The sequence below is a fragment of the Neophocaena asiaeorientalis genome, unplaced genomic scaffold, assembly GCF_003031525.2.
Source record: "Neophocaena asiaeorientalis asiaeorientalis breed wild unplaced genomic scaffold, Neophocaena_asiaeorientalis_V1.1 scaffold400, whole genome shotgun sequence".
Lineage (NCBI taxonomy): Eukaryota > Metazoa > Chordata > Mammalia > Artiodactyla > Phocoenidae > Neophocaena > Neophocaena asiaeorientalis.
Genome location: NW_020175089.1, coordinates 4,711,357 through 4,738,214, shown reverse-complemented (window position 1 = coordinate 4,738,214; position 26,858 = coordinate 4,711,357). Strand labels below are relative to the sequence as shown.

At 41.9% G+C, this 26,858-nt stretch overlaps 1 protein-coding gene across 1 annotated transcript in view; it reads right to left on the bottom strand.

The window, feature by feature from the left end:
- SLC23A2 (solute carrier family 23 member 2) overlaps window positions 1–26,858 on the bottom strand; it is a 91,633-nt gene that overhangs the window by 21,739 nt on the left and 43,036 nt on the right. Inside the window, exons 3-7 of the mRNA XM_024764252.1 lie at window positions 23,448–23,564; window positions 21,231–21,388; window positions 9,547–9,635; window positions 8,455–8,525; window positions 7,327–7,508 (exon numbers count right to left, since the gene is read on the bottom strand). Coding sequence (XP_024620020.1) covers window positions 7,327–7,508; window positions 8,455–8,525; window positions 9,547–9,635; window positions 21,231–21,388; window positions 23,448–23,564 — 617 coding nt within the window. The remainder of the gene's footprint in view (window positions 1–7,326; window positions 7,509–8,454; window positions 8,526–9,546; window positions 9,636–21,230; window positions 21,389–23,447; window positions 23,565–26,858) is intronic.

The window sequence follows — 26,858 nt, the reverse complement described above, 5'->3', positions numbered from 1 at the left end:
AAGACAATTTTTCCACAGATGGGGGTAGGATGGGGGGTAGATGGTTCAGGTGGTCATGTGAGCAATGGGGAGCGGCAGGTGAAGCTTCGCTCACTCACCCGCCACTCAACTCCTGCTGTGCAGCCTGGTACCTAACAGACTGCGGACCCCGCGGCCTGGGAGTTGAGGACCCCTGTTTTAGAGCATGTCATCGGGTCCCAGGCACCGGGATTAGAGAGGGAGACAGGACTATCTGATGTCACCCTTGCCCCTAGAGCACAAACAGGTCATCATTTGGACCAAACTCGAATCATACTTTACATGCTGCTTCCCAACTAGCTTGCAGCCTCAGTTAACACCCTCACCTCAAGAGACGGCAACCTGCATCAGCACCTTAGTGGCTGCTTAGCATTCCATCTACTGGATGTACCACATCTTATTTAAACATGTCCCCTAAGGTACGACATTGGGAGCAACAGAAACAACTGCAATGAATCATCCTTCTCTGGCACCAGTCTGAATGTCTTCTTATGACAAGTTCCTAGGACTAGAACAGATCTGTCAAACAGTGAACACCTTATTAAAAAGTGCTTGATACAAACTGCTAAATATATACAGAAAGGTTGGGTGAATTTACAATCCCACAGAGACCAATGTCCATCTGCTAATGTGACCAACAAGGGCTTAATTTCCAAAATATACAAACAGCTCATACAACTCAATAACAAAAAACCAAACAACCCAACTGAAAAATGGGCAGAAGACCTAAATAGACATTTCTCCAAAGAAGACACAAAGATGGCCAACAGGCACATGAAAAGATGCTCAAAATCACTAATTATTAAAGAAATGCAAATCAAAACTACAATGAGGTATCACCTCACACTGGTCAGAATGGCCATCATTCGCAGTGGTTAAGAATCTGCCTGCCAATGCAGGGGACATGGGTTTGAGTCCTGGTCTGGGAAGATCCCACATGCCATGGAGCAACTAAGCCCATGTGCCACAACTACTGAGCCCATGTGCTGCAACTACTGAAGCCTGAGCGCCTAGACCCCATGCTCCACAACAAGAGAAGCCCCTGCTCACCACAACTAGAGAAAGCCCATGCGTAGCAACGAAGACCCAATGCAGACAAAATTAATTAATTAATTAATCTTTTAAAAAAAGAATGGCCATCATTAAAAAGTCTATACAAAACGAATGCTGGAGAGGGTGTGGAGAAAAGGGAGCCCTCCTGCACTGCTGGTGGGAATGCAAATTGGCGCAGCCACTATGGAGGTTCCTCAGAAAACTAAAAACAGAGTTGCCATATAATCCTGCAATCCCACTCTTGGGGATATATCTGGAGAAAATTCTAATTCAAAAAGATACATGCACCCCAATGTTCACTGCAGCACTATTTACAATAGCCAAGACATGGAAATAACTTAAGTGTCCATAGATAGATGAATGGATAAAGAAGATGTGGTACAGAAACTAACATGATATTGTAAATGAACTATACTTCAATTAAAAAAAAAACACATACACTTAAAAAAAAAAGACGTGGTACATATATGCAATGGAATACTACTTAGCCATAAAAAAGAATGAAATAATGCCATTCGCAGCAACATGGATGGACCTAGAGATTATCATACTAAGTGAAGTCAGAAGGAGAAAGACAAATACCATATGATATCACTTATATGTGGAATCTAAAATATGACACAAATGAATTTATCTATAAAATAGAACAGACTCACAGACGTAGAAAACAGACTTGTGGTTGCGAAGGGGGAAGGGGGAGGGGAGGGATGGACTGGGAGTTTGGGATTAGCAGATGCAAACTACTGTATACAGAATGGATAAACAAGAAGATCCTGGGACTTCCCTGGTGGTCCAGTGGTTAAGACTCCATGCTTCCACTGCAGGGGGCACGGGTTTGACCCCTGGTCGGGAAACTAAGATTCTGTATGCCGCGTGGCACAGCCAAAAAAACCCCAAAAACAAACAAACAAACAAACAATAAAAAAACAAGGTCCTACTGTATAGCACAGGGAACTATATTCAATACCCTGTGATAAACCATAATGAAAAAGAATGTGTATATAAGAATCACTTTGCTGTACAGCAGAAATTAACACAACATTGTAAATCAACTATACTTCAATAAAATAAATTTTTTAAAAAAAGAGTGTCCATTTGCTACTCACTGCAACACAGGGTCTTATACTTTTAAATCCCTACCAACTTCATCAATTTAAAAAACTGTATCATCATTTATTTTAATATTCATTCTTTACACATGAGAATAGGTATTTCAGCATTGTTTGCAACAGCAAATATTTTAAACAACGTGCTTGAGTATCAACTGGGGAATGGTTTAATATAGACTATTTCATACCACTTAACATTGTGCAGTTGTACAAAGAATGAAAAAGACCTAAACACATTGTCTTGGAAATGTGACCCCGACAAATTATTGGGATGAAAAACAAATTATAAAATAATGGTAAAGCTGTATATGTGCACATGTTTGTATTTCTGCATCAATAATATAAAATATGGAAGGATAAATACTACATTTATGTTAGTTATTCATGAGAAGATTTTTTAGAGGGATGGGGGTGTGTGGGAGGGACTATTATTTTACTTTAGATTTCTCTGTTTAATTATTATTAAACCTCAAAATCCTAGAATTTCAATGAATTTGGGGGTACAGACAAAATGAGACTTTTCTTGAGCATTTGGTGATGGTACATGGCAATTTATTACACTATCCTACTTTTGAATAGGTTCTAAGTTATCCACAAGAAAAGTAAACAGAAAATAAATATTCTCAGGAAAAACATGGGACTTATGCATCATGTTAGAAACGGCAGGTACTGGTTCACCACATTTCCTCTTCCCTGACAGTCTGTCTCTAAATGCCACATCTATTGGCTGACTCAGGAGCCCATGTTGACCCACCACCAATACCCCCACTGCTAAAGCATTCCATATGAATATGCAATTTGATAACCAGGGAGGGCAACCCTTTTTAAACACTAATTGGTTTATTTGTATTTCTTTTTTTCTGTTAAGTGGTTGTTCATACAATACCCTTCATTCACTACTCCACCAGGACTCTCTCCTTTAAATTAATTGGTGAAACTCTATGAATTGGGAACATTAGCCTTTCTTGTGGAGTTTGTTATATTTTCCCAGATTCATTTAAAATTTAGTTTCATTGGTTTTTGATATGAGTTTTAAATTCATCAGTAGTAAAATCAATCCTCCTCTTTCCATATCTGCTTTATCTAACCTGTTTTTTTATGATTAAACACTTATGTAGGTTTCCTTGTAGCATTTTCATGGTTTTATTTTCTATATGTAAGTAACTGAAATGTATTTCTGATATAAACCAGAAATCTAGCTTTTTTCCAAATAATTATCTTCCTACACAGTTCTCCCATCCCTCACTGATTTTGAATATGACCTGCCATCATATACTAAATATTAGTTTTTTTATTGGTTATGTTTCTAGCCTTCCTATTCTGCTCTACCAATGTCCACCCTGTCTCAGGTCACAGTGTTGTTATTAAATTCTGGAATGTGTTTTAATTATTGTTAAGGGCAAGTCATCATTTCCTTCTCCCTGACTTTCTCTGTATTGATCCATATTATTTTATTTTCTTGTCTTACGCATTGGCTACACATCCAGAACAACTCTAAATGATACTGATAATAAACATGCTTATCTCAGTTTCTGATTTCAATAGCAGGCCTAATTTAAGTCTTTCACCATTAATGTATGGGGCATTTAAAAATCTTATTTATCACTGCTAACAGTTTGCAGTAGGGATACAGGTTGAACTTGATCAATTTTTTAAAATTTGTCACCATGATTTTTATTAATAAAACCCACCAGAGACCTATAATGAATTTTATTAATAAATTTTCTAATATTTAATCATCCTTGAGTTCCTGAAATGATAAATACATTGCCCTTTTATTATATTATCTATAGCGGCGTTTTCCCAAACCATGTTCCAAGGAATATTCTTTTCAGATTATGTTTATAGATGTAGCACTTCAAAAATTAAGTATGTGCAGAGCTGTCTACTAAGGCTCTTTTCTGAACGTTTTCTATACACTTACATCTTAGAGATTGCATGGAGCCTTACAGTAGACAAAAATGCTGAGCTTTAGATGCTACTACCTGAATATATTTGCTCAGGGTTTTACACAACCCCAGGAAGGAAAAAGTTGGTCCAGGATCTCCCTTTTGCATTAGCTCTGTCAGGATTTGCCATTAGGATAGAACTGTGAAGTTTCCCTTCTTTTTCAAAGCTCCAGGAACAGTTTAAACAGTGCAGGAATTCTCTGTTCCTTGAAGATGTAATACACTCACTGTCTAATCAATGGAGCACATCCTTTAGGAATGAAAGTCCTTCCACAACATCTTGACTTTTCTTCCCATGGTCAAGGGTGTGCTCACACCTCCCGACCCTCCCCCTTCACTTATTCACAATGTTCTCACTGAACGCCTGCCCTGGGACAGATGGTGAACCAGGTGCTGTCGGTGCCATGGTGACTAACATAGAGCTAAGGCCCTGCTCTCATACAGCTGATATCCCAAGCACAAAAGAAGAGCTCTGGAAACTAAAAAACAGGAGAGCAGAAATAAAAACCTCAATGGAAGGAGTCATAAAGCTGAGGAAAATTCCTATGAATAGAGAAAAAAGACGAAGAGATGGAAGACAGGAAAGTTAAGAGGACGACTTTGGGAGGACCAACATTCTAGAAGTTCCAGAAAGAGAGAGACAAGCAGGGATGGAGGGGAGGAGGGCATCTTTGAAGTAATTCAAGATCATTTCCCATGAACACCTGAGATTCCAAAGAGAAGAGGCCAAGAGTGCCAAGCCCGAGATGTAAACAGACCACCAAGGGGCAGCATGTGAGGTTTCAGACATCGTGATGACAAGACCTAAAAGCTTCTAGAATTCCAGCAAAAGGAGGAGACAGAAGAGGAGGCCTTGAAGAGATAATGGCCAAGCATTTTACAGGACTGAGAATGGACAGGAAGGGAACAAAAAAGGAGCTGGAGACCAGTTTGGAAGTGATGGCTGGGAGTGGTGGCAATGACAGTCCAGAGGATAGACTGGGGATTTGTTTGTTCTGGAGGTAGGACAGAATGATGGGCTGTACGTGGGGAATGAGGAAAAGTGAAGAAAGAAGGATGACTGCAGGGCTTCTGGCTTAAGCACCTGGGTGTGTGGCTGTGCCACTGAGAGGACGACAGAAGGAACTGGTTTGGGGGCAAGGAGGGAATGGAAAGTTTGGAGCTTTCTTCCTTTGAAGTTTGAAATGTCTTGTGTAACAGCAAATGGAGAGGGCAAGTCAGGGGTTCGATTTGTAAGTCTGAGTTCAGAGGCCTGGGCTTCAGGTTCCTGTGGAAGCCACCAGCATAATGCATGTCTGTTGATGCCACGAACTGGATGAGATGTCCCAGGGGAAGAGCATGTGGACAGGAGGAGGCCCAGGACCAAGTTCTGAGGAGCCCTAATATCCAGATGTCAGGGGGAGAAGGAGTCAATTTTGATTATTTATCAAATGAAACAGCTGGGAAGCCACCTATTTTATTATTTTTTTTTTTAAGTTTCGGGGCAGGAACACAGATTCAACACATCTTCCCTGGAGCTGCAGTTTTATTCCTCTCTTTGTGCGTGCATTCCTGTCTCGCCCTGCCAGAAGCCTATCTATAGTATATGTTTGCCATTCTCCAAAGAACCACCTTTGGGATGTATCACTTCTATCTGTTTCATGTTTTTTGTATCTTTATTAATTCTTTCCCCTGCTTTCACTGTGTTCATTTTTTATCATGTTTTTCTAGTTTCTGGAGATAAACTCTTCATGTACTTCACTTTTATTTGACTTTTCTTGAGAACAATTGACTGCTCTGTGTGACCAGTGCTGTTATCAACATCATTTGCTAAATTGTCAGCAATTGTGAAGTTTTGAGTTCCTCTCTGAGTTATTTACAATGGTGTTCTTTTGCTTCTAAGTCGTTTGGGGGTTTTGTTCACTCTTTTATTATTGGTTCCTAAAGTTTACTGCGTGATGGTAAATACAATTTCTCCTTTTTGGAACTTACTGCATTTCACTGAGTGAACATTCTTACGTGCCTTATACTCACCCATCCTGGTATGGAAATATTGACAACCTTTGGTGAAATGAGAAAATTAAGAGCAACACTGGATATTTTCCTATACCTTAATTTATAATGATACACGGATTACAATTATGCAAGGATTCACTTTATTTGTAAACCATGTTCTAACACAGAGAGGCAGAATTAAGTGTTATGGGTTAAGTTCTAGTCAGACTATTTGGGTTTTGAAAACCATCGTGGCCACTTACTAGCTGTGTGACCCTAGGCAACTAACTCTGCATCTTTGTCCCTCGATTTCTTTAGCTGTTAAACAGGGATAACACTGGTACCTATCTTAATTTATAATATATACAACCAGTGGTATATAACACTGATGCACAGGCTCAACAAGTACTGCTTGTTATTTAATAATTACAGAACATTTTACAAAGCAAAACAAAAACAATTAGAAATCCTCTTGTATTGTTATTAAATTTTTTAAGCAATTTTACTGATCGGTAAAATTCTAGTCTTGGAACCATTTCCCTATGATATGGTCAACTCTTACATATGCTCTACAGATACACACAGAGAATGTGGGTTCTATCTGTGGTATATAGAATTCTGTGGCTCTAATAATCTTATAAAGTCCTGGATGTCTTTACTGACATTACTTAAAAAGGGGTAAGTGACATCTTTAATTAACTTCAAGTACTGTGCAAAAGGACTAGCACTGACTAGCAGGACTCTGGAAGGAGTAACAGCTTCCTGACAGATGTGCAGAGCTATCTGACCGAGGAGCCAAATCACCTTTGATGCCAACACACCTCCTGCAGCATCTCTGTCTCCTGCCAGTCTGGAAGTATTTTTGAGTCTCATCTAAAGGATTCAGCTTCTTGGTATTCCAGCTCATGTGTATGAGACTTGGCATGACCACAAAAGCCAAGAGTTAATGGTGTCACCATCTTACTCCCATCCCAAAGTTTAAAACCTTACAACCCTCCCTCTACACATCACTGCCAAATCTGTCTTTGGAATACCTTGGCTGCATGTTACTTCAATAATTCCCTGGCATGAAGCAAATAAAGTTTAAACTACCAGGCTAATCTTAATTTAAGTGTCTCCTGAAGTTCATATAAATGTTCAAAACATTCAAAGAGGCTGTCCCTCAGTGTTAGGAAGAGGGGAGATTTTTACTGTTCACTTTTGAGTGGTCTTGGAACACTTACAGCATGGCGATGCCCCAGTGCTTCCCTGCTCTCTCTCCTGCCGCCTGGAAACCAGACAGGCCAATGAGGGCCACCGTGGGTGTGATGGTCAGGGGTCCGATGTATTTCAGCAGAGCCCCAGGCAGGCCTAGGAGGCCGATAACCACTTCTATCAATGAGGACATGATGATGGCTCCCTGGATCTGAAGCAAGAGAGGACAGACATAAGAGCAAGCTGCTTATACATCACACACTCTAAATGTCACCTGCAATGACAACTGATAATTCTGTAAGACAACAAGTTATTATATAACAGGCATAACATAGCTGGAAAATTCCTGGCAAACCTCAAAAGAAACCAGTGGGGGTTACTGGGATCTAGCAAACTTAAGTATAACCTGACTAATGTAAGAGTATTACAGAAATGGGCACTGGACACAAAGTCAGCTTGCCTATTCTCACTGATTGAGACAGACATAATTTATAATTCTCATTTAAGACACAACATTCATAATCAGCCTCAGAGGAACAATGCAGTACAAAGATTCTTGACTTTAAAAAGTAAGTCGCTGCAGGACATTCAGAAGATAGTGTTATTGACAAAAATTCTAAAGGAATGTTTCTACTGTGCAGAATGGCCATATCTGTGTTAATTCTGAACTAATCGTGAATGATCTTATAGGTTTTGGAAAATCTGGATAAACTGTCAGCTGTTCTTCACACCTAAGGACTCCTACGCCCTGTTCTATTCAAGTACACTGAAGCAGACAAGTGTCTTTAATTCCTTCCACCAATACAGGCAAACACTGAGGCCAGAATAAATAGTTTTGCAACCTATCGACTCTGTGGCTCCTTCAAAAGGGAGCTGTTATGCCGGAGGGTGTAAGCAGATAGGTCTGTGGGTACACACGAGGAGAGGAGGAGAAAGGAGGATGGAAAAGAGGGTAAGAAACAATACTGTCTGGTCACACAAAGCATTTCTGCATGCTTTATTTTACAGTGATGCCATCTACATTTACTTTAACAACAGAAATGAACATGTCAGTACCTGAAACAGAAAAAGAGCAACTGCAATTTATTGGTCACGACCAACACTGAAAATAAGTAGAAACACAAAGAAGCCATAAGCAGACAATGTTTATCTTTTACCTCGCGTATCCGAGGATACCAGATGTGTTCTGTATGTAACAGCTCCGTTGTTCCATTGGCAACCAAAACATCTTAAAAACAAAAACAAAGACAAAATTTTTCTTGGAGTGACACTAATGTTTCACGGAACATATTCATTTCACTCTTTTTAAGAAGAATTTCCTCCCTGTTCTAAGTATATTTGTATAAATACTCATCCCTAAAATTCAAGTTACAACACTATGGCATATCATACTGAAAGGTGGATTCCCCCATTGCTAATTTAACCAAATTTATTCATCAACAAGCGCTCCCAGCTTCTCAAAAGCTGACTGAACTAGTGATACACATTGCTAGTCCCAGCCTAATACAAAGACCAACCTTTGCAAGTAGCTCTTTGACATGCCCAATAGCAAGGTTGCCTGATTGAGGTTTTAAAAACCTAGATAAAACAGAGGCCCTTTTCCTGTTCCTAAATCAAATCAGTGGTCACAAAGCAACTCCTAGGAGCAAGAAAGGAAACGAGGGCTAGAAAACTTTGCTCCTATAACCTAAAAATTTAACAATATTTTGAGAGTACAACAGGTCTATGTGATTTCCTCAAATCCCCTATCTGATCTCTTCCTGACCTTACTGGGTTATTTAAGGATCTTTGCAATCACTATGAGGAGAATGGGAGGGGGAATGAAAGTCATTTGCAGAAAACCAAAGCAGCCAGATCCTTAAAAAGCAGAGATGTTTCAGAGAAGGGATGCTATTGCAGCAAAGAGAGTTGTTTAACTGGTAGTTCAAAAAAATCCACTGAAAGAAAGAGACAGAAAAATAGCACAAATATTTTTCTATTCTTTCCCCATATTTATCAATTTCATTAGCACAGAGAAATGAGGTCCTTTTCTGGTCCTTACTTGCTTTGGGGTTAGGGATGAACAAGTGGATAGAGAGAGACAGAAACATGATCCACAGATTGGAGTGTTCTAAGCTGTTTGTTGGTTGTGTGTTCTGTGCCTGATTCCAGAAAGGATTTAACACTGCTGGGGGCAGCACGCCCAGGCCTCCCTTCTATCACCTGCATTAAAGGACCCCAATGACATATGTGGAAATAACTGCAATTACCTGTGGTGTTACATTTCCATTTATCTAAAGACAGGATGGCTCGAGCAGGGGCCAGAAATGCAAAAGCACTGGCCTGAAACAGGGGTAACCTAAAAGAAACGAGACCAAAACCATGATCACAGCATCAGGAACTACCGAGGTAGTTCACTATTTGACAGCTTAACAGTCTTTTCCATAGACAAACAGCACATGAGTAAATGCAGGCACACCTGGAAGAAAGAGCCCCAGTCTGCAAAGATGTCCTCGGCCACACAGCCAGGGATGCTGGCTTCTCCGTCCTCCCCTCCTGCTGCTCTCCACACAGATAGCCCCAGGGTGGGCCCTGGGGGAGCTCTGTGGTCAGTGCCAGCACCCCAACACCAGCCCCTGCCATCACCACCTTTCCCCTTGGGGGTGGGGGATGCGGGCATTTGGATGTTTCTGTCCTGCTGAGCTTGTGAGCTCCTTATTAATAAACATCAGTGTACATCTTCTATTTTACCATTCTCCTCCTCTTCTTCCTCCTCCTTTTCAAATTCTTATTGGTTATCATGGAAAAAAATCTATCTCCCCCTATCGTTCCATTTTGTAAGTCAAAAACTGCCCTGAATCACTGAGGGTAAGCATTAAAATCACGTGAGCTATCTATCTATTGAGGAAATGGAAAACTAAGTTACAAATCAACAGTAGATATAATATTCTTCTTAATCATAAAAAATACTCAAAAGTGCTTGAACTCTTATTTTTAAAGGACCCAGAAAGCTTGCAGACTCTGTTAAATTTCCTGCCTCCAATGTCAAACTAAATGCAGAGATCCTCAGATGCTATCATTCAATCACATTTTAGCTACTTCATATTGACTTTATGAGCACTGGTACTACTCAAATTCAAAAGATTTTGTCATTTATTATTAGAGATGTATAATGGGCTAACATGGGAACTCAATCACTATCTTTAACATTACTTTGGGGGTAAAATACGAAACTAGCCTTTGGTTAGCAAGGTTAGGAACTCCTAGATGTCCAGATCATTCTTAAATACTCCTAAGCAGCCTTGAATCAGTGTCCTGGCCAGCAGGATAGGAAGCCAGCATGCTCTCCTCTGAGCTGGGAGCATATTCTGCCCTGAGTGATACGGTAACTGGACTGAGAAACAGTGGCTCTGGCTGAAGGACATGTAGCCGCTTTACAAGTCCAGAGCTGGTATACACTATTCTGAGCTATATGAGGGTTAAGATTCTTTTGTTCTCCTGGCCATTTTAATCCTGCAATGAAATCAATTGAGAGATGCTGGCTTTAAGACACAGAGGCAGGCTGCACAGTACAAACCAGATGCAATGCTAGTGGCCACTCCCATGGGCATGCCCTCCACAACCATCCATTAATAAATTACCTGTTGGAGGGGCCTGGCGCATAGTACCATCAAAAGTGGAAGTGAAGGTCCCCTGAAGTGGGAATGTATAGCAAAAGGAAAACGCTGCTTGATCTACAAAAATTCCTTAAGCACGATTTTTCAGAAATGTACTGAAAGGGTAAAGGGAGGTCAGCATCTAATCAGGAATGGATACTACTTCAAATGGTCCAAACAGCATCTGTTTTAACATCATTTCATGTTTCAAGCAATGTAATATGGATTGCATTTAGAAATCTCATCCTTAGGACCACTGCAATCAACCCTACATTGGTGACTCACTGGATGTGGGAAAGTGAAGACTGGCTCTGGGCTCCACTCCCGGTGACATGAGTCTCAGTTTGAACCTGCCTGTTGCCTGGGCACCTTTCAGGGAGTGCATTTTATGGCTTTCACCATGATCAAAGGCCTTGAGAGCACTGCTGCAAAGGAGCTCACTCACTTTCACACAACCAGGCCCCTGGGTTCCTTTGAAAGTGGGTGCTAACAGAAAATTCTCACATGTGCTGCCCCAGACAAAGTCTCCCAAGATGACCTGGTAAAAGATGCACATGCCGGCTTATGTGTTCACTCTGCAGCTACGCACACGGCCTGCCACAAGCAGTTCTGGCTGAAAGACAAGCAGCAGGCTTACAGTAAGTATCCCAGCAGTGAAGTGTGGTCTCCATAACTGGCAGCATAAATCAGTGGCTTGACTGAAATATTCTTAGGGAAAGTTGCAGCGAGAGCACACTACTTCATTAAACAAGAGCTCCCCTAAATCAAAATCAACAAAGCCAATTTTCCAAAAAAGAGATTTGAAGATGATAAAGCACTTGATATTCTCATCTGATAAAGTGGCTTTTCAGGCACTTCCCCAGCATGAAGCTGGTCAATTCCTGGGGCTCTTCACTCACACAATCACCTAAACCTCAGATCCCTGGGCTCTGCAAGCAGACAGGACTGTCTGCTATTTTATTCTCTACTGATGACTGGAAAGGAAACAAATTAAACTGTGCTTTTCTTTACATAAGAGGTTAGCAAACTGGATAGTGAAACAAATCTGGCAAACTACTGTTTTCATTGAGTAGAGTTTCACTGGGACACAGCCACCCTCACGCATTCACGAGTTGTCTGTGCCTGCTTTTATGCTTCAATGGTAGAGCTGAATAGTCAAAACAGAGAACACAGAGCCTAAAATATTCACTGCTTATCACTCTATGGAAAAAATTTTGCCGACCTTGACTACAGGGAAAGTGTATCTTAAATGTGTGAAGATACCCCAAAAATGGATTTTTGCAGACGGAAGTTTTTAAAGTTAATAGTGTTGCTGGATGTCATTAAGAAAAAATCCCTGAGCAGACAGTCACCTTTGTAGTGACACATTCCCATGTCAGGCTCTAGCCCCAGGACAGCAAAAGAACCTAACCAGCCCCAGACAAGTTCTTACTGTGTTCAAAACCCTGCTGGAAGTGCCTCATTTCCTCCTCAGTGTCCAGGTGACCTGACCCATTCCCCAGTCTAGTCTCTCACCGGCCACTTTACATGCCTGCACTCCAGGCAAGCGGTCTACTTTCTTGCCTCTGAGACTTTGCTCATCTCTTATGTCATCAATTCATTGCTAATGTTCCATTTCTATTCAACATTGAAGGCACAGAGAAAATACCACTTCCTCTAGGAATTGTTCTCGGCTCCCTTTTTGTCCAATTTTTATCTCCCTCTTTTTTTTGAATATTACATGGATTCATTTTTTATTCAATTTAATAATATACTTCCATGACTATTCCTTTTAATAATTAAATTGTCTCAAACTTGCCCAGAGCAGCACAGTTCCAGAATTATACCAATGTCACTACTAACAAGACTACTAAGTTTAAGACTTCTCTGTATTTTCTTTTTCTTAGAATATATCCCATTCAGAGTGTGCAAAGTGCTATGTTCTAAAGTCTGTGAATTAATTCTTTTCTCCATGTGGTCAGCAATTTGACATAAAGTTAGGTTCACTTGTTTCTGTTTGTATTCAATTTTAGGGTTTGTGTTTCTTCATCCTTTTAGATTTTATGTTTTGGATATGTTGAACATTTTACGGTTAAAAAAAAATCAAACCATATAGAGATATACCAGGAAAATGTCACTCCTATCCCCTCCAACCCCCAAATCTGACTTACTGATCATTAAACATTTTTATTAATTTCTAACTTATTCTTGTTTCTTCAAACATATACACACTCTTTTGCAACTTGTTTTTTCAATATATTCCGGAACTTACTGTATACCACTTCATGGAAATCTTTCTTATTCTTTCTCAGGGTTGCATAGTAATTCATTGTGTGATGTATGGTAGTCTCCTACAGATAGGCATTTAAGTTGTGTTAACTATTTTCCCATTACAAATTACACAGCAATAAAAAAAAAACTTTTTGTATTTATTTTGCATTTGTGGGAGTATATCTCCAGGGTAAATTTCTAGAAGTAGGTTGCTGGATCAAATGATAAATGCATATGTACTCTAGATACCGTAACATTCCTCTTCACAGGGACTGAATTATTTTCACTCCTGACAGCAATATGTAACAATGCCTGTTCTCCCACAGCTTTGCCATCAGAGTGGCTTGTCAAAATCATTTTTGGGGGCTTCCCTGGTGGCGCAGTGGTTGAGGGTCCGCCTGCCGATGCAGGGGACACAGGTTCGTGCCCCGGTCCAGGAAGATCCCACATGCCGCGGAGCGGCTGGGCCGATGAGCCACGGCCACTGGGCCTGCGCGTCCGGAGCCTGTGCTCCGCAAAGGGAGAGGACACAACAGTGAGAGGCCCACATACCGCAAAAAAAAAAATAAATAAATAAAATCATTTTTTGTCAATCTGACAAAGGAGACAAATGGTATCTCAGGGTAGCTTTAGTTCGTATTTCTTATTATAAAGTCAATTTGATCCTTTCTTATGGTGAAGGGCCATTATATAGCTTTTTATATAGCTATTCATGTCTTCTGTCCTTTTTTTCTATACCATTTTTGGTAATTTTTAACTTTGATTTTTCAGAGTTCTTTCTATATTAGAGATATTAGAACTTATCTATATTATGAATATTTTCTCCAGTTTGTCATTTTTGTTTGTTTATGCTATATTTTTACAATGCAAAGCTTAAAAAATTTTAAAACATTTAATGGCATCAAATTTATCATCCTTTTATTGTTTCTGGAGTTTGAGTCCTAGTTTAAAAGTCTTTCCCAACTTCTAGTTATAAAGGAATTTGCCCTCGTTTTATTCTAATGGTTATATAGTATCATGTTTCTTACGTTTGGATCTCTAATCCATTTTCAGTTGATTCAAAGAAAACTTTTAACTAAAGGCAAATCTAACATTTATCTTCAAGTCCATGATATTCTGGTCTTATATGTAAATATCAAAATTATATGAACTATCTCAGTCAACACTTCCAATTAGACACACTCCTAGGGAACCTCAGTAGGAAGCAGCCGACTGGCTCCTCTCCCAGCTCCCAGCAGAAGGCTTCGTCCAGACAGAGCACAGAAATTTAGGAGGGTTGGCTGGGTACAATTTTGATAACCTTTTCAAGCATGATAGTATCAACTATTTCAGGTCAAAAGTTTGTTTTATTACTTAAAGATCTAGCCAGTCACAGAGAAGCATAAGGGAATTCTTTGGGGTGTGGCAATGCTCTATCTGTTGGTTGTGGTGGTGATTAAGTGACTGTACACACGGGTAAAAACTCATCTAACTATGCAAATGAAAAAGGGAAAATTTTACTGTATGTCAATTACCCCTCAATAGATATGACTTAAAAAAATTGTCTATAAAGTATCTTTCTGGGAGGAGAAATGGGGCAGGATGGTAACATGGTCCTTAGAATACTAAAGTGAGGTCAAATAGTTACAAAAAACACAAAATTTAAAAAAAAAGAAAAGAGTTTCCCTCTGGGTATTTGACAAGAAGCTCTATCCTCTGCTCCTGTGTAGTGCTGCTCTATCCCTGTACAGCTTTCGCCAGGCAGTCACCTGCCTGAAAAGGAATGATAAAAGGGAGAATTAGTGGGCCATGAGGAAGAAGATGAGCATTTTAGAACAAGTGGGAACATACGGGGCAAGTGAGATGTGACAGTCAAAGAAAAAAGATTGTGGGGAACTAAATTCATTAACCCCACATATACTAAGAGGACTTAGTCTCCTAGTCTCCTGGAGCATCAGAAATATTAGCAAACAGAGAAACAGCATGTTCACTGAATGGGGAGACCACCCAGAAAAGCTAGAGTTGAAGAAGTCCACCTGTGGCCATGTGGCCAAGGAGCACACCCAACCCCTGCCATGTCATCAAGGACAAGCTGCTCCATTTGGCATACCAGCCTTGCCCACTGCACCCCCATCTGCCTCACCTACACCCACCCTTCCAGAGGGTCCACTAAAATAATGAGCACCAACAGGCAAGTGTGGGCGAGTGCCAGGCATTATCTTATTTGATGCTCACTAACAATTTTATTATCATTTTATGGAGGAGCAAAGGGGACTTTGAGACTAGGTAACTTGCCCAAAGCCACAGAGCTGGTAAACAGTAGAATGGGAGTGACGCCACCTCTGAAGCCAGAGCCCCTCGACACAGCTGGTGAGGGCAAACCTTCCTCCAAGGTCACTACCTCCAGGTTCTCACTGGCCCCCATGTTTTTAATGTACTACCTATAATTCTTTGAGTTAAATAAACAGTAATTTTTTTTTTACATGGGGGCAGGAAAAACCTACGACTTGCTATTAAGAGCCTGCTTAACATCACAGGCTCACTATCATCTACACAGTAATTTCAATGTTCACCCTGAATCAACTATGCCTTTGGCCCCATCTCCCAGTTTACAACAAATAGGGGGATTGTGGAACAAATCAAATACCACCACAAGGACACAATCGGACATATTCAGACCACGGGATGCTCAACGAGACAACTGGTCTGGACTCTTTAAGAAGAGGATGATGTGGAAGAAAAATGTAGGGACTGTTTATTACTAGACCAAAGAAACACAACAAACAAAATGCACCACACGAACTTGATTGGATCCTAGTTCAGAGAGGTGGAGGGAATAGCCATAAAAGATATTTTAGGGACAACTAGGGGAATTAAATATAGACTGCATATTAGATGATATAACTCAGCTTTCTCAGGTGTGGTAAATGGTTACACAGGTGACCCTCATTCTTAGGAGAGTATCTGGGGGTGAGCCATCATCATGCTGCCTGAAATTCTCAAGTAATTTAAAAAACTGCACATACACCCCCACACAAACACATATACAGGAAAAGAATGTGGGGGAAAATCCCAGTCTCCCCTACCCCTATCCAAGCACTGCATCTCTCCATTCTTCTAAATTTTATCAACAGTTAAGAGTTCAAAGCCTTATACTTGAGACTTTAAAGTATCCTGGAGCTGCCTCCTATACCGTACAGGTCCCCAGAACCAAAGGAGATGGAAGACAGGGTAGCTCTCTCCTCAGGGCAGACAACTCTGTTAGAGACCAGGCTGCTGCACCAGCTACAATGACTCTCTTAGCCAAAACCCTACCTTTTCTCAGCAAAGGAATATTCTGTGTGTCTACAGCAGGCCTGTTATGGCCAGGAGAGGCTCTCAAGAAATGGGCCACTCCACCTGCAATTTTTTCTTTTGCTGGAGAGCTGAGAGAAAGGCCTCCAAGAGGCACCTGGAACAAAAAGCTGGATGTGGTCCCCAAACACAGCACCTGCACACCTCAGGGAAAGCTGGAGGTCAGCATGGTGTGCAAGGGGGCAGGGTCCGTCCCAGAGGGCCCTCCTTCACCCCCAGCTATGCATAACACCCGAGGACAAGGGCTCTGGGAAGCTCAGAGCTGCTATCAAAGCTTGGTCTCTGATGGAAAAGACAACGGCAGCCTAGGTTATGCATGAACTGAGTCCTCCCCAAAGCCAGGGAGGCATAGCTGCTGCTGGCTGGCTAACATCTGAGTTAGGGGACTCTGAACCCTGCCCCTGCTCTTGGGATTTTAAAGGTTTTTTACTAATTCCTGGAAAGAGCCCAAGGGGTAGGCTGGATTGAAATCAATCAGAATAAGGTTTGATTTCAGCAATCTGAAACCTCACCCAAGGGCACTCGACAGTAAAGACCTCGTTGAAAGCAAACTGCAGGGGATAAAAGTCAAAGGAAAGAAGGAAGAAGGAAAAGGCTGGATGGGAGGAGGGGGATGGAAGAAGCAGCTGTCACAGAAACTGCCCATCCCCAACAGGTGCAAGCCCTGGGAAGCACTAAAGCCACAGAAGTCACACAACTGGGGCAGAGACATATGCCCTCCATTTCAAAACAAGTCATGATCTCTGGAGCAAAGGAAAGCATGTTCATGCCAGGGGAGATGTGTAGTGAAGGAAGGAGGATCTGCAGCACACGCTGCATCAGACACATTTTCTGTGTCCTTAGCCAGCCCAGCCCATGGAAAACATGCCCCCAAAGGAGTATTTACAACACAGCATCTTAAAGTCGGCATTCTGAGCTTGTGTTCAGGTTTGCAAAGGCACACATCTGTTTCACCCTCACTTTTTCCATATCAATTTTGGTTATTTTTATGGAATGAAACAACTTTCCAGGAACAGCATGCCACTCTTCACCAGAGTGCCCATGTGAAACACGGAGCAGGGATGACCTGGCCACAGCCCAGAGGATGGGAATGCTTATACTTCCTTCCTTGGTTCTAGACCTGCAATCATGGTCTTAGCTTCCTCACAATACAGGCCCCACCCCTCAGAGGCATGGACTATGGCTGGTCTCTAGGTCCCATGTACACACTACATCCAGTGCAAGGAAGTACTGGGTACTCAACAGGTAAACACACGAAGAAACGGACAGAACTCAGACACACATGGCAAACCACTCAGAGTTGGAAAAGTCTGAAAATCTGTCCTAGAAATCATGAAAGCTGAACATGATTTTCCTTCTGCAGCTCTCTGCCTAAGGAAATGAGTGTGAACTGCAAACAAACACCAACAAACACGTACAGGCCATCTGCAATCCTATGGCTGTGATACTGGGAATAAACCCCACTCTTGGCACATCAGCCTTTCTTTCCCACTGTCCCACCTTGATATTCCCTCTGCCCCAACTGCTTTATCTGTTTGATCCTGTTGTGATCAGGAAGTAAATGCACAAGTCTGTTAAGATGATAATTCACAGTCTACGATGAGGGTCTATGTTAGCAAGCAGCAGAATTAAAAGGCTTTTCACATTATTCATACTCTGTAACTTCCCAAATGTATTTTAGGAAGAGCTTATAATAATCTACAAAAACACAGTGATGGCAAGTGTCATCCACAGGACACCTTAGGAAGAGCCTCCTGTCATTTTTACAAAAGGAAACTGGGAGCTGGAGAGGTCTTCTGTCCAGAGTCATAACGCTGCATAGGTCCCTCTAACTTCTCATACTCACTAATTTCACTTCCCCATGTGTGAATGGGGAAGAAACCATCATTTGCCATGTGGCATAAGCTAATGCTTTACTGGAAACTGTAGATTTTGACTGCCTATGGGATTAAAGTTGATCATTACAATATTCAGCAACTTGATTTTAACTAACACTGGCAATGTTGCTGCTCTGGCTTTGGTGGGTCCCCTGAAATAGGCCAAGGGATGCTCAGCCCTGCCCCCGTTCTGAGTAAGTACTGGGTGCCAGAGGTGGGTCCCCACTCTACTGAGGTCTGAGTGCCAACTTTGGTCTGCTGGAAATACTAGAGGAGTGGGATATTTGGCCACTCCTGAGATCTCTGCTCTTCTTTTACGAAACCCACAGGAAAACCAGGGGCAAGGGTGTGAGAGGTGATTCAGCTAGTAGGGGTAGCCCTGCCTCTTTGGGCACCGTGGAAGGAAGGGAAGATGGGTAAAGAGGAATTAAGAGTTTTAACAGAAAAGGGTGAAGGACAGGGAGATGCAGAGGATGGAGGAGATGGGACACATGAATAAACAGATACAGCAAACAAACCCCAGAGGTGGTGACCAACCAGGCAGGGAAGGAAATGCCTCTCACCCACCTCATCATCTGGGTTCACCTTCACACAGCAGGCCCTCAAATATATGCTGGATAAAACTAAAAAGAATGTATCAACAACAGCTTGAGGCTTTGTGGAGCTGGAAACCACGGCGCTGAGTGCCTTCTCACTGTTTCCCTACTAGATGGGAGCTGGAGGCAAGGATCCCGGGCAAGAAAAAGGTGCTGTAGCACAAAGAAGGGAGTAGAGCAAAAGTTAACTGACTCCTCTTTCTCCATCTTCCCCTCCTTCCACTGTGCTCCTTCAGGGGGAGGGGAGGGGGTAAACTAAACTGACCCAGGCTGCTCTGTTTAGGTCTCTTGTGCCCCAATGATGGGCAAGAGGGTCCTGAACGGGTGCCCTCCCATAACTGAAAGCACACACCAAAAGTTACCCCAAACTTTCCCTACTATGTCACCATTAGGCAACTGTGCCCAGTACAGCCAGGCTCAACTGTCAGTCAGGGTTAGCCTCCCTGATATGAGACCAAGCCAGAGCTGCACCTGGTACCTGCTGTACCTCAGTAAACACGTCTTTCATTCCCTCTTCAAGTCAACCAACAATTCTCAACTAGAGGCACTGCCAAAATTTACAGATCGTTTGTGCTAAGTTCCCTGATGAGCTAGCTGTTTAGAAAAAGAATATTTCCCCAGAGAACCAGTGTCCTGTATACACTTGAGTCGGTCAATAAAAGCTTTCTAATCCTTTCTGGCTTTGAAATACAGAACCTTGAATGCTGTATCAAAAGAATGAAAGATGCTGCCAGCCAAATTTAACTACCTGGGCTCTAAGAAAATGAATCAAGTCCTCTCTGGAATGCCTGAACACATCTCCTTCCCCTAACAGGTCAATAACACCCTGACTTTCCCTCAGGGGTCCCCTAAGAAGACCCTCCCTTCTGAGGTAAGGGATCTGCTCAGCATGGTAGCTGCAGGCAGTCCTGCAGGGGCTGGGGTTTTGAGAACCCCAAGAGCTAGCCAGCCCTCACAGCCTTCCTTCCATCAGCAGAACTGCTAGGGAGCTGCCGTATCCCTCCTGAGGACATTGCTTATGCCGCCAACCAGGATGCCGTAACACTGTTCTTCCCATATTCTCCTGCCCCGCCCCCCCCTCAAGTAAAGGTCACCCTGAGGATTCTGACTCACTGGAATACACTCCATGATTCCCAAGCTGCCTTCTTTTCCCTCTGCCTTTGCTCCCATTTTCCTAGCAGGGAAGGCAGACTGTCTGTAATGGAGTGAGAGACAGAACTCGCACATTTACTCTGCTGTCCTTCCCCTGAGGACAGTCCTGTCCCCACAGGCTCCACCCCTTGAGCAGCACCCTAGGGTAGAGGAAAAGGCTGCATGTGAAGAGGGTGGAAGAAGGGGACAGGAGGGGACAAAGCAAGCCTGCAGGAGGAGGTAAGACAGGACAGTTCTTTTCCTACCTATGCCAGCTCCATACCCATTTAAGCTGGGGACTGGGGATGCAAAGCGCAGTTCTGGCATCAAGGAAGGAAACACGAATCAGCAAGAAAAGACACAAACAAAAAAGGACAAAGTAGAATAAGAGCCACATTAGAAGAACATACACAAGGTGCATGTGTGGGAATTCAGAGAGAAAGGAGGCTTTGGCAAGTCAGGGATGCTTCACAGAGAGGAGAGGGGCAAGCCAGGACTGGAAGGCTGCAGCGAAGCACAAGCTCAGGATGGCAAGACAGCAGGGTGGGCTTGGGGAGGAACTCACCCCTGGGTGAGTGCAGGGAAGGGGACTGCAGGGCGCAGGGACATGGCTGGAAGGGTGGTGGGACAGAAAACAAGGGAGAAGTCTACAGGGTGGGCACATCTGTTTTTTTAAACAGGGAGTAGGGCTGTAGCCTGGTAACACCCAGGAGGTGCAAACACTGAAAGACAGCACTAGAGTGGCACACAGAGCAGGGCAGAGGAGAGTAGCCCTGGAGGCAGGGAAACAACTAGGAACCTAGTAGAACAGTCTCGGCCTGAACTTAAGGAATGGGGGCAGGGAGGGGGTACTGGAGAGAAAACTTGCCCTGCCAACTGGTGGGATGGAAGGAGCTGAGAGTGAGTCTGTTTCCAGCCTGCACAACTAGGTGGGAAGCGGTGCCACCCACCTAGAGAAGAAACACAGTAGCGTTGGGGGAAGGCAGGGCAAATGCCACTAGGACACACCTCCTTATACTCCAGTCAGTCCCTCTAAGCAGCCCTAGGTGAATGGCAGTGCTTAATGCTTCATGGGTGCTTCAGCATCCCCAATTTAGTGCCCCAATCTCACCTGCATCCAAAAGTTGTCTGCAGCAAAGTTGTGATTCCCACACAGAAGAAAATGGTCCCGATGAGCTGGCTGGTGGCCCACTGGTCAAATCCCACACACATGGCATCGGCCAGCAGAAAGGGCACCGCGATGGTGCCGCTGAAGCACGTCAGGTAATGCTACGGGTGACAGGGAGACAGAGGGGAAAAGAATAAACCCTTCTTTGTATTTTTTCTGATTTTACCCTAATTTTGCCCACCCCCCTGTTGTTTTTAAAAAGTTACACACATGAAGAATTTGGTTTTTTAGTTACACACTCTTATCATATGCCAAATCATCTCTGTTTTTTGCATTTCTCCTTTCCATTACATTTTCTTGTCTTATCACTAACTTGTATTATTAATTATTACTTGCATGAATCCAGACCAGCACAAAGGAAGTACTCAACACAAACACTGGTAGTGTTTTATTTATATAATTCTTATTGGGAATATTTGCTTTTTTAAAATGCTTTTCAGCATCAATTGCTAAAACCATAGGTCTTTCTCCTCTAATCTGTTAACATGAACCGTGTAGCACTGAACCATTCTAGTTAGTCATGCTAGATTTTTCTTCTGGGATTTGATATGCCAATATTTTATGTAGAATTTTATATCTATGTTCTTGAGATAATTTGTCCTTTTTTTTTTTTTTAATTCTTTTAGGTCTGGGGATTAAAGTTACAAGCTTCACTGCACAAGGCGTTTTCCATCTTTTTCTATGGTCTAGCATTGTTTAACAGCAATCAGGGAAGGGCTAGGGTCACAAAGTAGCTGTGGGAATCCGCCAGAAAGAGCCCATCCCACTCTTCCTTTAGGGCCCCTCCCCCATTCCTTGTGGCCCTGGCAGGACATTCCAGCCCTCACTGCTCACCTCCCTTCCTCCCAGAGGCCTGCCTGTTCAGTTCCTACTTCTGTTCTGCAAACTTCCTACGTTTCTTCCTAATAGTTCCCCATCTCTGGTCATGTTTGCCAAAATGTGCTGCTTGCAGCCCATAAAGCCCAACTGTGTAACACTAATAGGTGTTTGGTGAGGGGAAGAGAACATTCTCATCCAGGACTTCCCAGAGCTGCTCACAAGTTTAAGAGTGCTGTGCACTGTCAAGAAGGGCATGATGCACACAGGGTTTCCCAATCCTATCTGAACAGGGAAGACTACTTCTAGAAACATCTATAATATAAACATTTCAAAAAACGAGTTTCTTGAATCTGATTCCAGATACTCAGCCCTAGGGAAATTATTTGCCAAGACCAGTCAGCTCCTTTGGTTATGTCTTCTTATTAGATGCCTTTCTGTCCAGGTTACCAAGTGCTTTGATACCTACGGGGAGGGGCCTGGAAACTGGACCAAAGCATCAGCTCTCATCAGGTACAGTTCACCTCCAAGTGAATAAACCTCTCTGGATAACGGGACTGATTTTCTCAGCATGAACTGATCATTCAAACGTAAAGAATGGAAAGTGAAACCTCAAAACCAAGGCAAACACAGGCCAGGGGTATGTGTCTGGACAAAGAGCCTTCCATGTCATCCCCTTTCTCTTAAAGCCCCACTTCAATCGTAAGTGGGAAAAGGGAGTGGTGTTGGTGGTGGGGGAAGTGGGTACCAAAGATTCAGGAGTCCTGCATTAGCTTGGGTCACCTCTCGCCCCATCCCCCCACCCCTCCCCTGGCAGCTTCCCTGCTCTGCTCCCACTGGAAATTGCAGCAGACAAAGCAGACACCACCGAGGTGAAGTTTGCCTTCCTTTAAAAATAAGATTGAAGCCTCCACATTTATGCCCTGACCAACACAGAACTTCTCAGTGTCACCCATATTTCATGGCAGAACTGACGGTGACTGTGGTTGGTTAACTAGGAATGAGAGATGAACATTAACCCTTCTTTTCTCTATTCTTCTACCTTTATCTTCCCTCTATTCTCCCCTTTCCACACATCTATGACCTTTTTCCCTTACTTCCATGTCATTTCTCTTGCTTATTCCCTGAACATTTTCCTTCTTTCATTCCATGATTAACCTACTCCTCCTGTTTTCCTCCTTTCACTGTTATGAAGTTCATGTTAACAATTCCCATTCAACATTCTTAAAAGAGCAATTTATATTAACGTTGTCAATAAATAAAAAATAAAAATTGAATTTTAAATAATCCAGACAGACAATTCAAGCATCTGCTGGTGGTTATATTCCAAAGGAATCATCTTACCTGCAACCCCAGAAATATGCACAGGTACCAGGGAGGAACATCTTCTATGGTGTAAATCATGTCTGATCTCTGGGGGTCAAGACTGCCCGTGCTATCCAAGGTCTCAGCAAGAGAGCTCTGTGAACGAGAGGGAGAAAACAAGTTGTTTAATGGAAGCAAGGACTAAAGTTAACTCAGCACAGGCTACTGTCACTGAAAAACAACTTTATAAAGTGTCTGTTGCTCTCCTGTAAAATTAAGCCTTGGTCACCTCTGACACAGTGTCAAGCACACTCACTTGGTGGGACAGTCTGCTCTCAGGATTTGGGGCTTCAGCATTCCTTCCATCTTGGATTCCAAGAGCACCCAACTTGCTCAGAGCTTCTCCTCAAGACTGGGCACCCACTGCATGGAGAGGGAGGCTCCCAAGGTTGAGAGCACAAAGTAATACCTTGGCATGAGCTGCCGTTGGGTGGTAACCCTAATGAAGCAATGTTACAAAATGCTAACCACTTTCCAACAGAGAGCACTAATCTGTCCCTCCTATCCCATTCCATCCCTGCAAGGAAAAAGACTTCTGTACCTAAACACCCTTCTTTTAAAACACTGCTGCTCAGACATAATGGTGAGTGAAGAGAGCAAAGGTATACAGATATGATGATTCAAATTTTCTTTTAAAAAATAGACTAAAAATGTATTTATACTTTAGGGGACTTTTTTTTTTCTTTTCCCCTCACCATTACTAAAGATTTTTTTAAATGTTAAGCCTTGCATCCTTTATAAGCCAGAATCTTTACAAAGACCAGACACTTTAGGTTATAGTCTAGACATTTCCAGTCAGCTTCAGCTTCAGCATCACTTCTGAACTCATCCAGTATCTGAGCCAAACTGAAAACTCGGGGGTTCCCCCATATACCCTCAATACTGCTGTAGTTTCTAAAACCCTACAAACAATTTCTTGGAATCCAAGATGTGCATTTTTTTTTTTTTAGTTTTTTAATAACATAAAGTGCCTAAGAGGAAATAAAATTAAAAGATGTGCCACAAAAACGATAAAGATGATAACATTCTGATCCTTGGCCACACTAGCCCAATTTGTACCCCCTTTCCAATGGATTTGATCCACATTTGAAAGATGCTGACTCCTTATGTTTATCACTCCATTTTTCATGCACAGGGATTTGGGGGCCAAATACTCTTGAACGAAAGAAGTGACACAATTCAGCCTTACCTTCTAAAGCCTAAAGGTAAATATCTGATGTAAATTGACATTTTATCTAATCCAAATGTGAATTGAATATGACCTTTCGGAAAGAACTTTTTCTTCCATTCAAACAATGGATGCTGGCAGATCTGCATTATTAAATGGGTTTAAACCTATTATAAGTGTCATTTAAAATTTGTTTGTAGCAGTGGTAGAGAAAGTACACATGGTGAGGAACTTGATATGTGGTGATGTACAGTAAAGGATTAACTCAGCAGGTCTGCGTTGTCCAAACCCTGCACATTTCAAAGAGAAGTTTGGCCCTTGCCTGCCACCTGGAAGATAACCTCTGTGCTCTTGGAATATCCTGCCTCTTAAGAGTATATCTGTTTACCTGAATGAAGCCTTGAGCTGCCCTTCATAGATTATGCTAACAATGCAACTGATGATGGGGCCTTGGGCCACATGGTATCAGTTTGACTCCAGAGGGTCTGGCAACACTCCTTCAGTGTTGTCACACTTTGTTTCAGGGGAAATTAAGCACTGCTCACATGACTCCACTAGGAAGAGGACAACCGAAAGCTTGTTCTGTGTCTCCTAGACCTTGCCCTACATGTTTTTTTCCATTGATCTTAATCTGACCCTTTCTCTCAAATAGGCTGTAACCAGAAGTGTAATAGCTTTTCTGAATTCTGAGTCCTCCTAGCAAACCACTGAACCTGATTTGGGACTCCCAAATCAGTCCTGGAAATCCCTGAACTAAGTTGACCATTTGCTGACATGATGCAACTATGGTTACTGGACTCACTATACAAAGGACAATTCAACACTATCATACTACCTACAGATGGGGAATTTTACTGCTCACAAAGTAACAAAAAGAAATGTCTGAAAACAAAAAGAAATGTAGTAATTGTAGTAACACTACAATTACTACATTAGTACAATCTGTTACAATAATATTATACGCATTATTATTCTAATGATTCCAAAATGACTAGTTTTAACTATAAAACAGATGAACAGAAATGAAAAGACTGCATCTGTCCTCTTTCAGGCCTGGAAGGCTAAGATTAAGATGTGTACACAAACATATACATACACTGTACACACACAATTTTTCTTAGTAATGAGGGTGGTTCTACAACTCAGAAATGGAACTAATGTAAAATGTCCACAAATGGTATTAAGAAAAAGTAGGGAATTGTGTGATCAAGGGGATCAGTGAACTCTGTCAGAAAAATGCTGCACCACCCTTCCCAGAGACAGAAGGAGTGTGTTTGGTCACTGTGGACCCTGGTACCACATTCTGTTATCACTGCATGAACAATATGAACTCTCTTAAAATTGCAAAACAAAAAGCTCCAACAGCGAGGTTTCTTTAAAAGATGACTACATTAATAATTTGATGATGTCATCTTGAATAGGCTTTTCCATATTATTCTATGGTCTAAGATAATCTAAAGAAAAAGGAAATTACCTGTTCTTCAAAGATTAGTGAACTCAGAATTCAGTTCTCTTGTTGGAGACTTCTTAAAAGATCGTTAATAACCTTTCCAATCTCTCCTATGGTTATTTATCTAGTACAGCACTTTTAAGTCACTTGTAGTCTTTTTCTCTAGGAAATAATTTCCTCTACAGCAGGAGTCAGCAAACTTTCTATAAAGGGTTATGCAGTAAATATTTTAGGCCTTGTGAGCCATATGGTTCTGTCACAAATACTCAACTCTGCTATTATAGTGCAAAAGAACATTAGACAATATGTAAACAAATGAGTTATAGCTGTGTTCCAATAAAACTTTATTTACAGAAACAAGTGTTGGGCCAGATTTGGTTTGCAGGATGTAGCTTGCCAACCCTGCTATAGGGTTCCAAATTGATTATCATAAAGTTGTAGTTAATATTCTCTTATACATGTTTCTTATATTTCCTTTCACATTGCTAATATGCATTAGTGCTTTCTCATCTTTCACCTTAATCAGGTCCACCAAAGATCAATGTCACTGGTCTTTTCAATAACCAGTTTTTGAGTTCTAGTAAAACATGGTTGATTGACCACATCTGTCATTTCCTCTAACTCCTAAAAACACTAAGAATAAATATGACACAAATCTACAAGGACAAAGAAAACAGTAGAAAGAGAAATGAGAATAACATATTTTGGAATATGCAAAGCATTTGTATGAGCTGTGACCTATTTAGGAGAGGGAAGGAACCTAAAACATTGG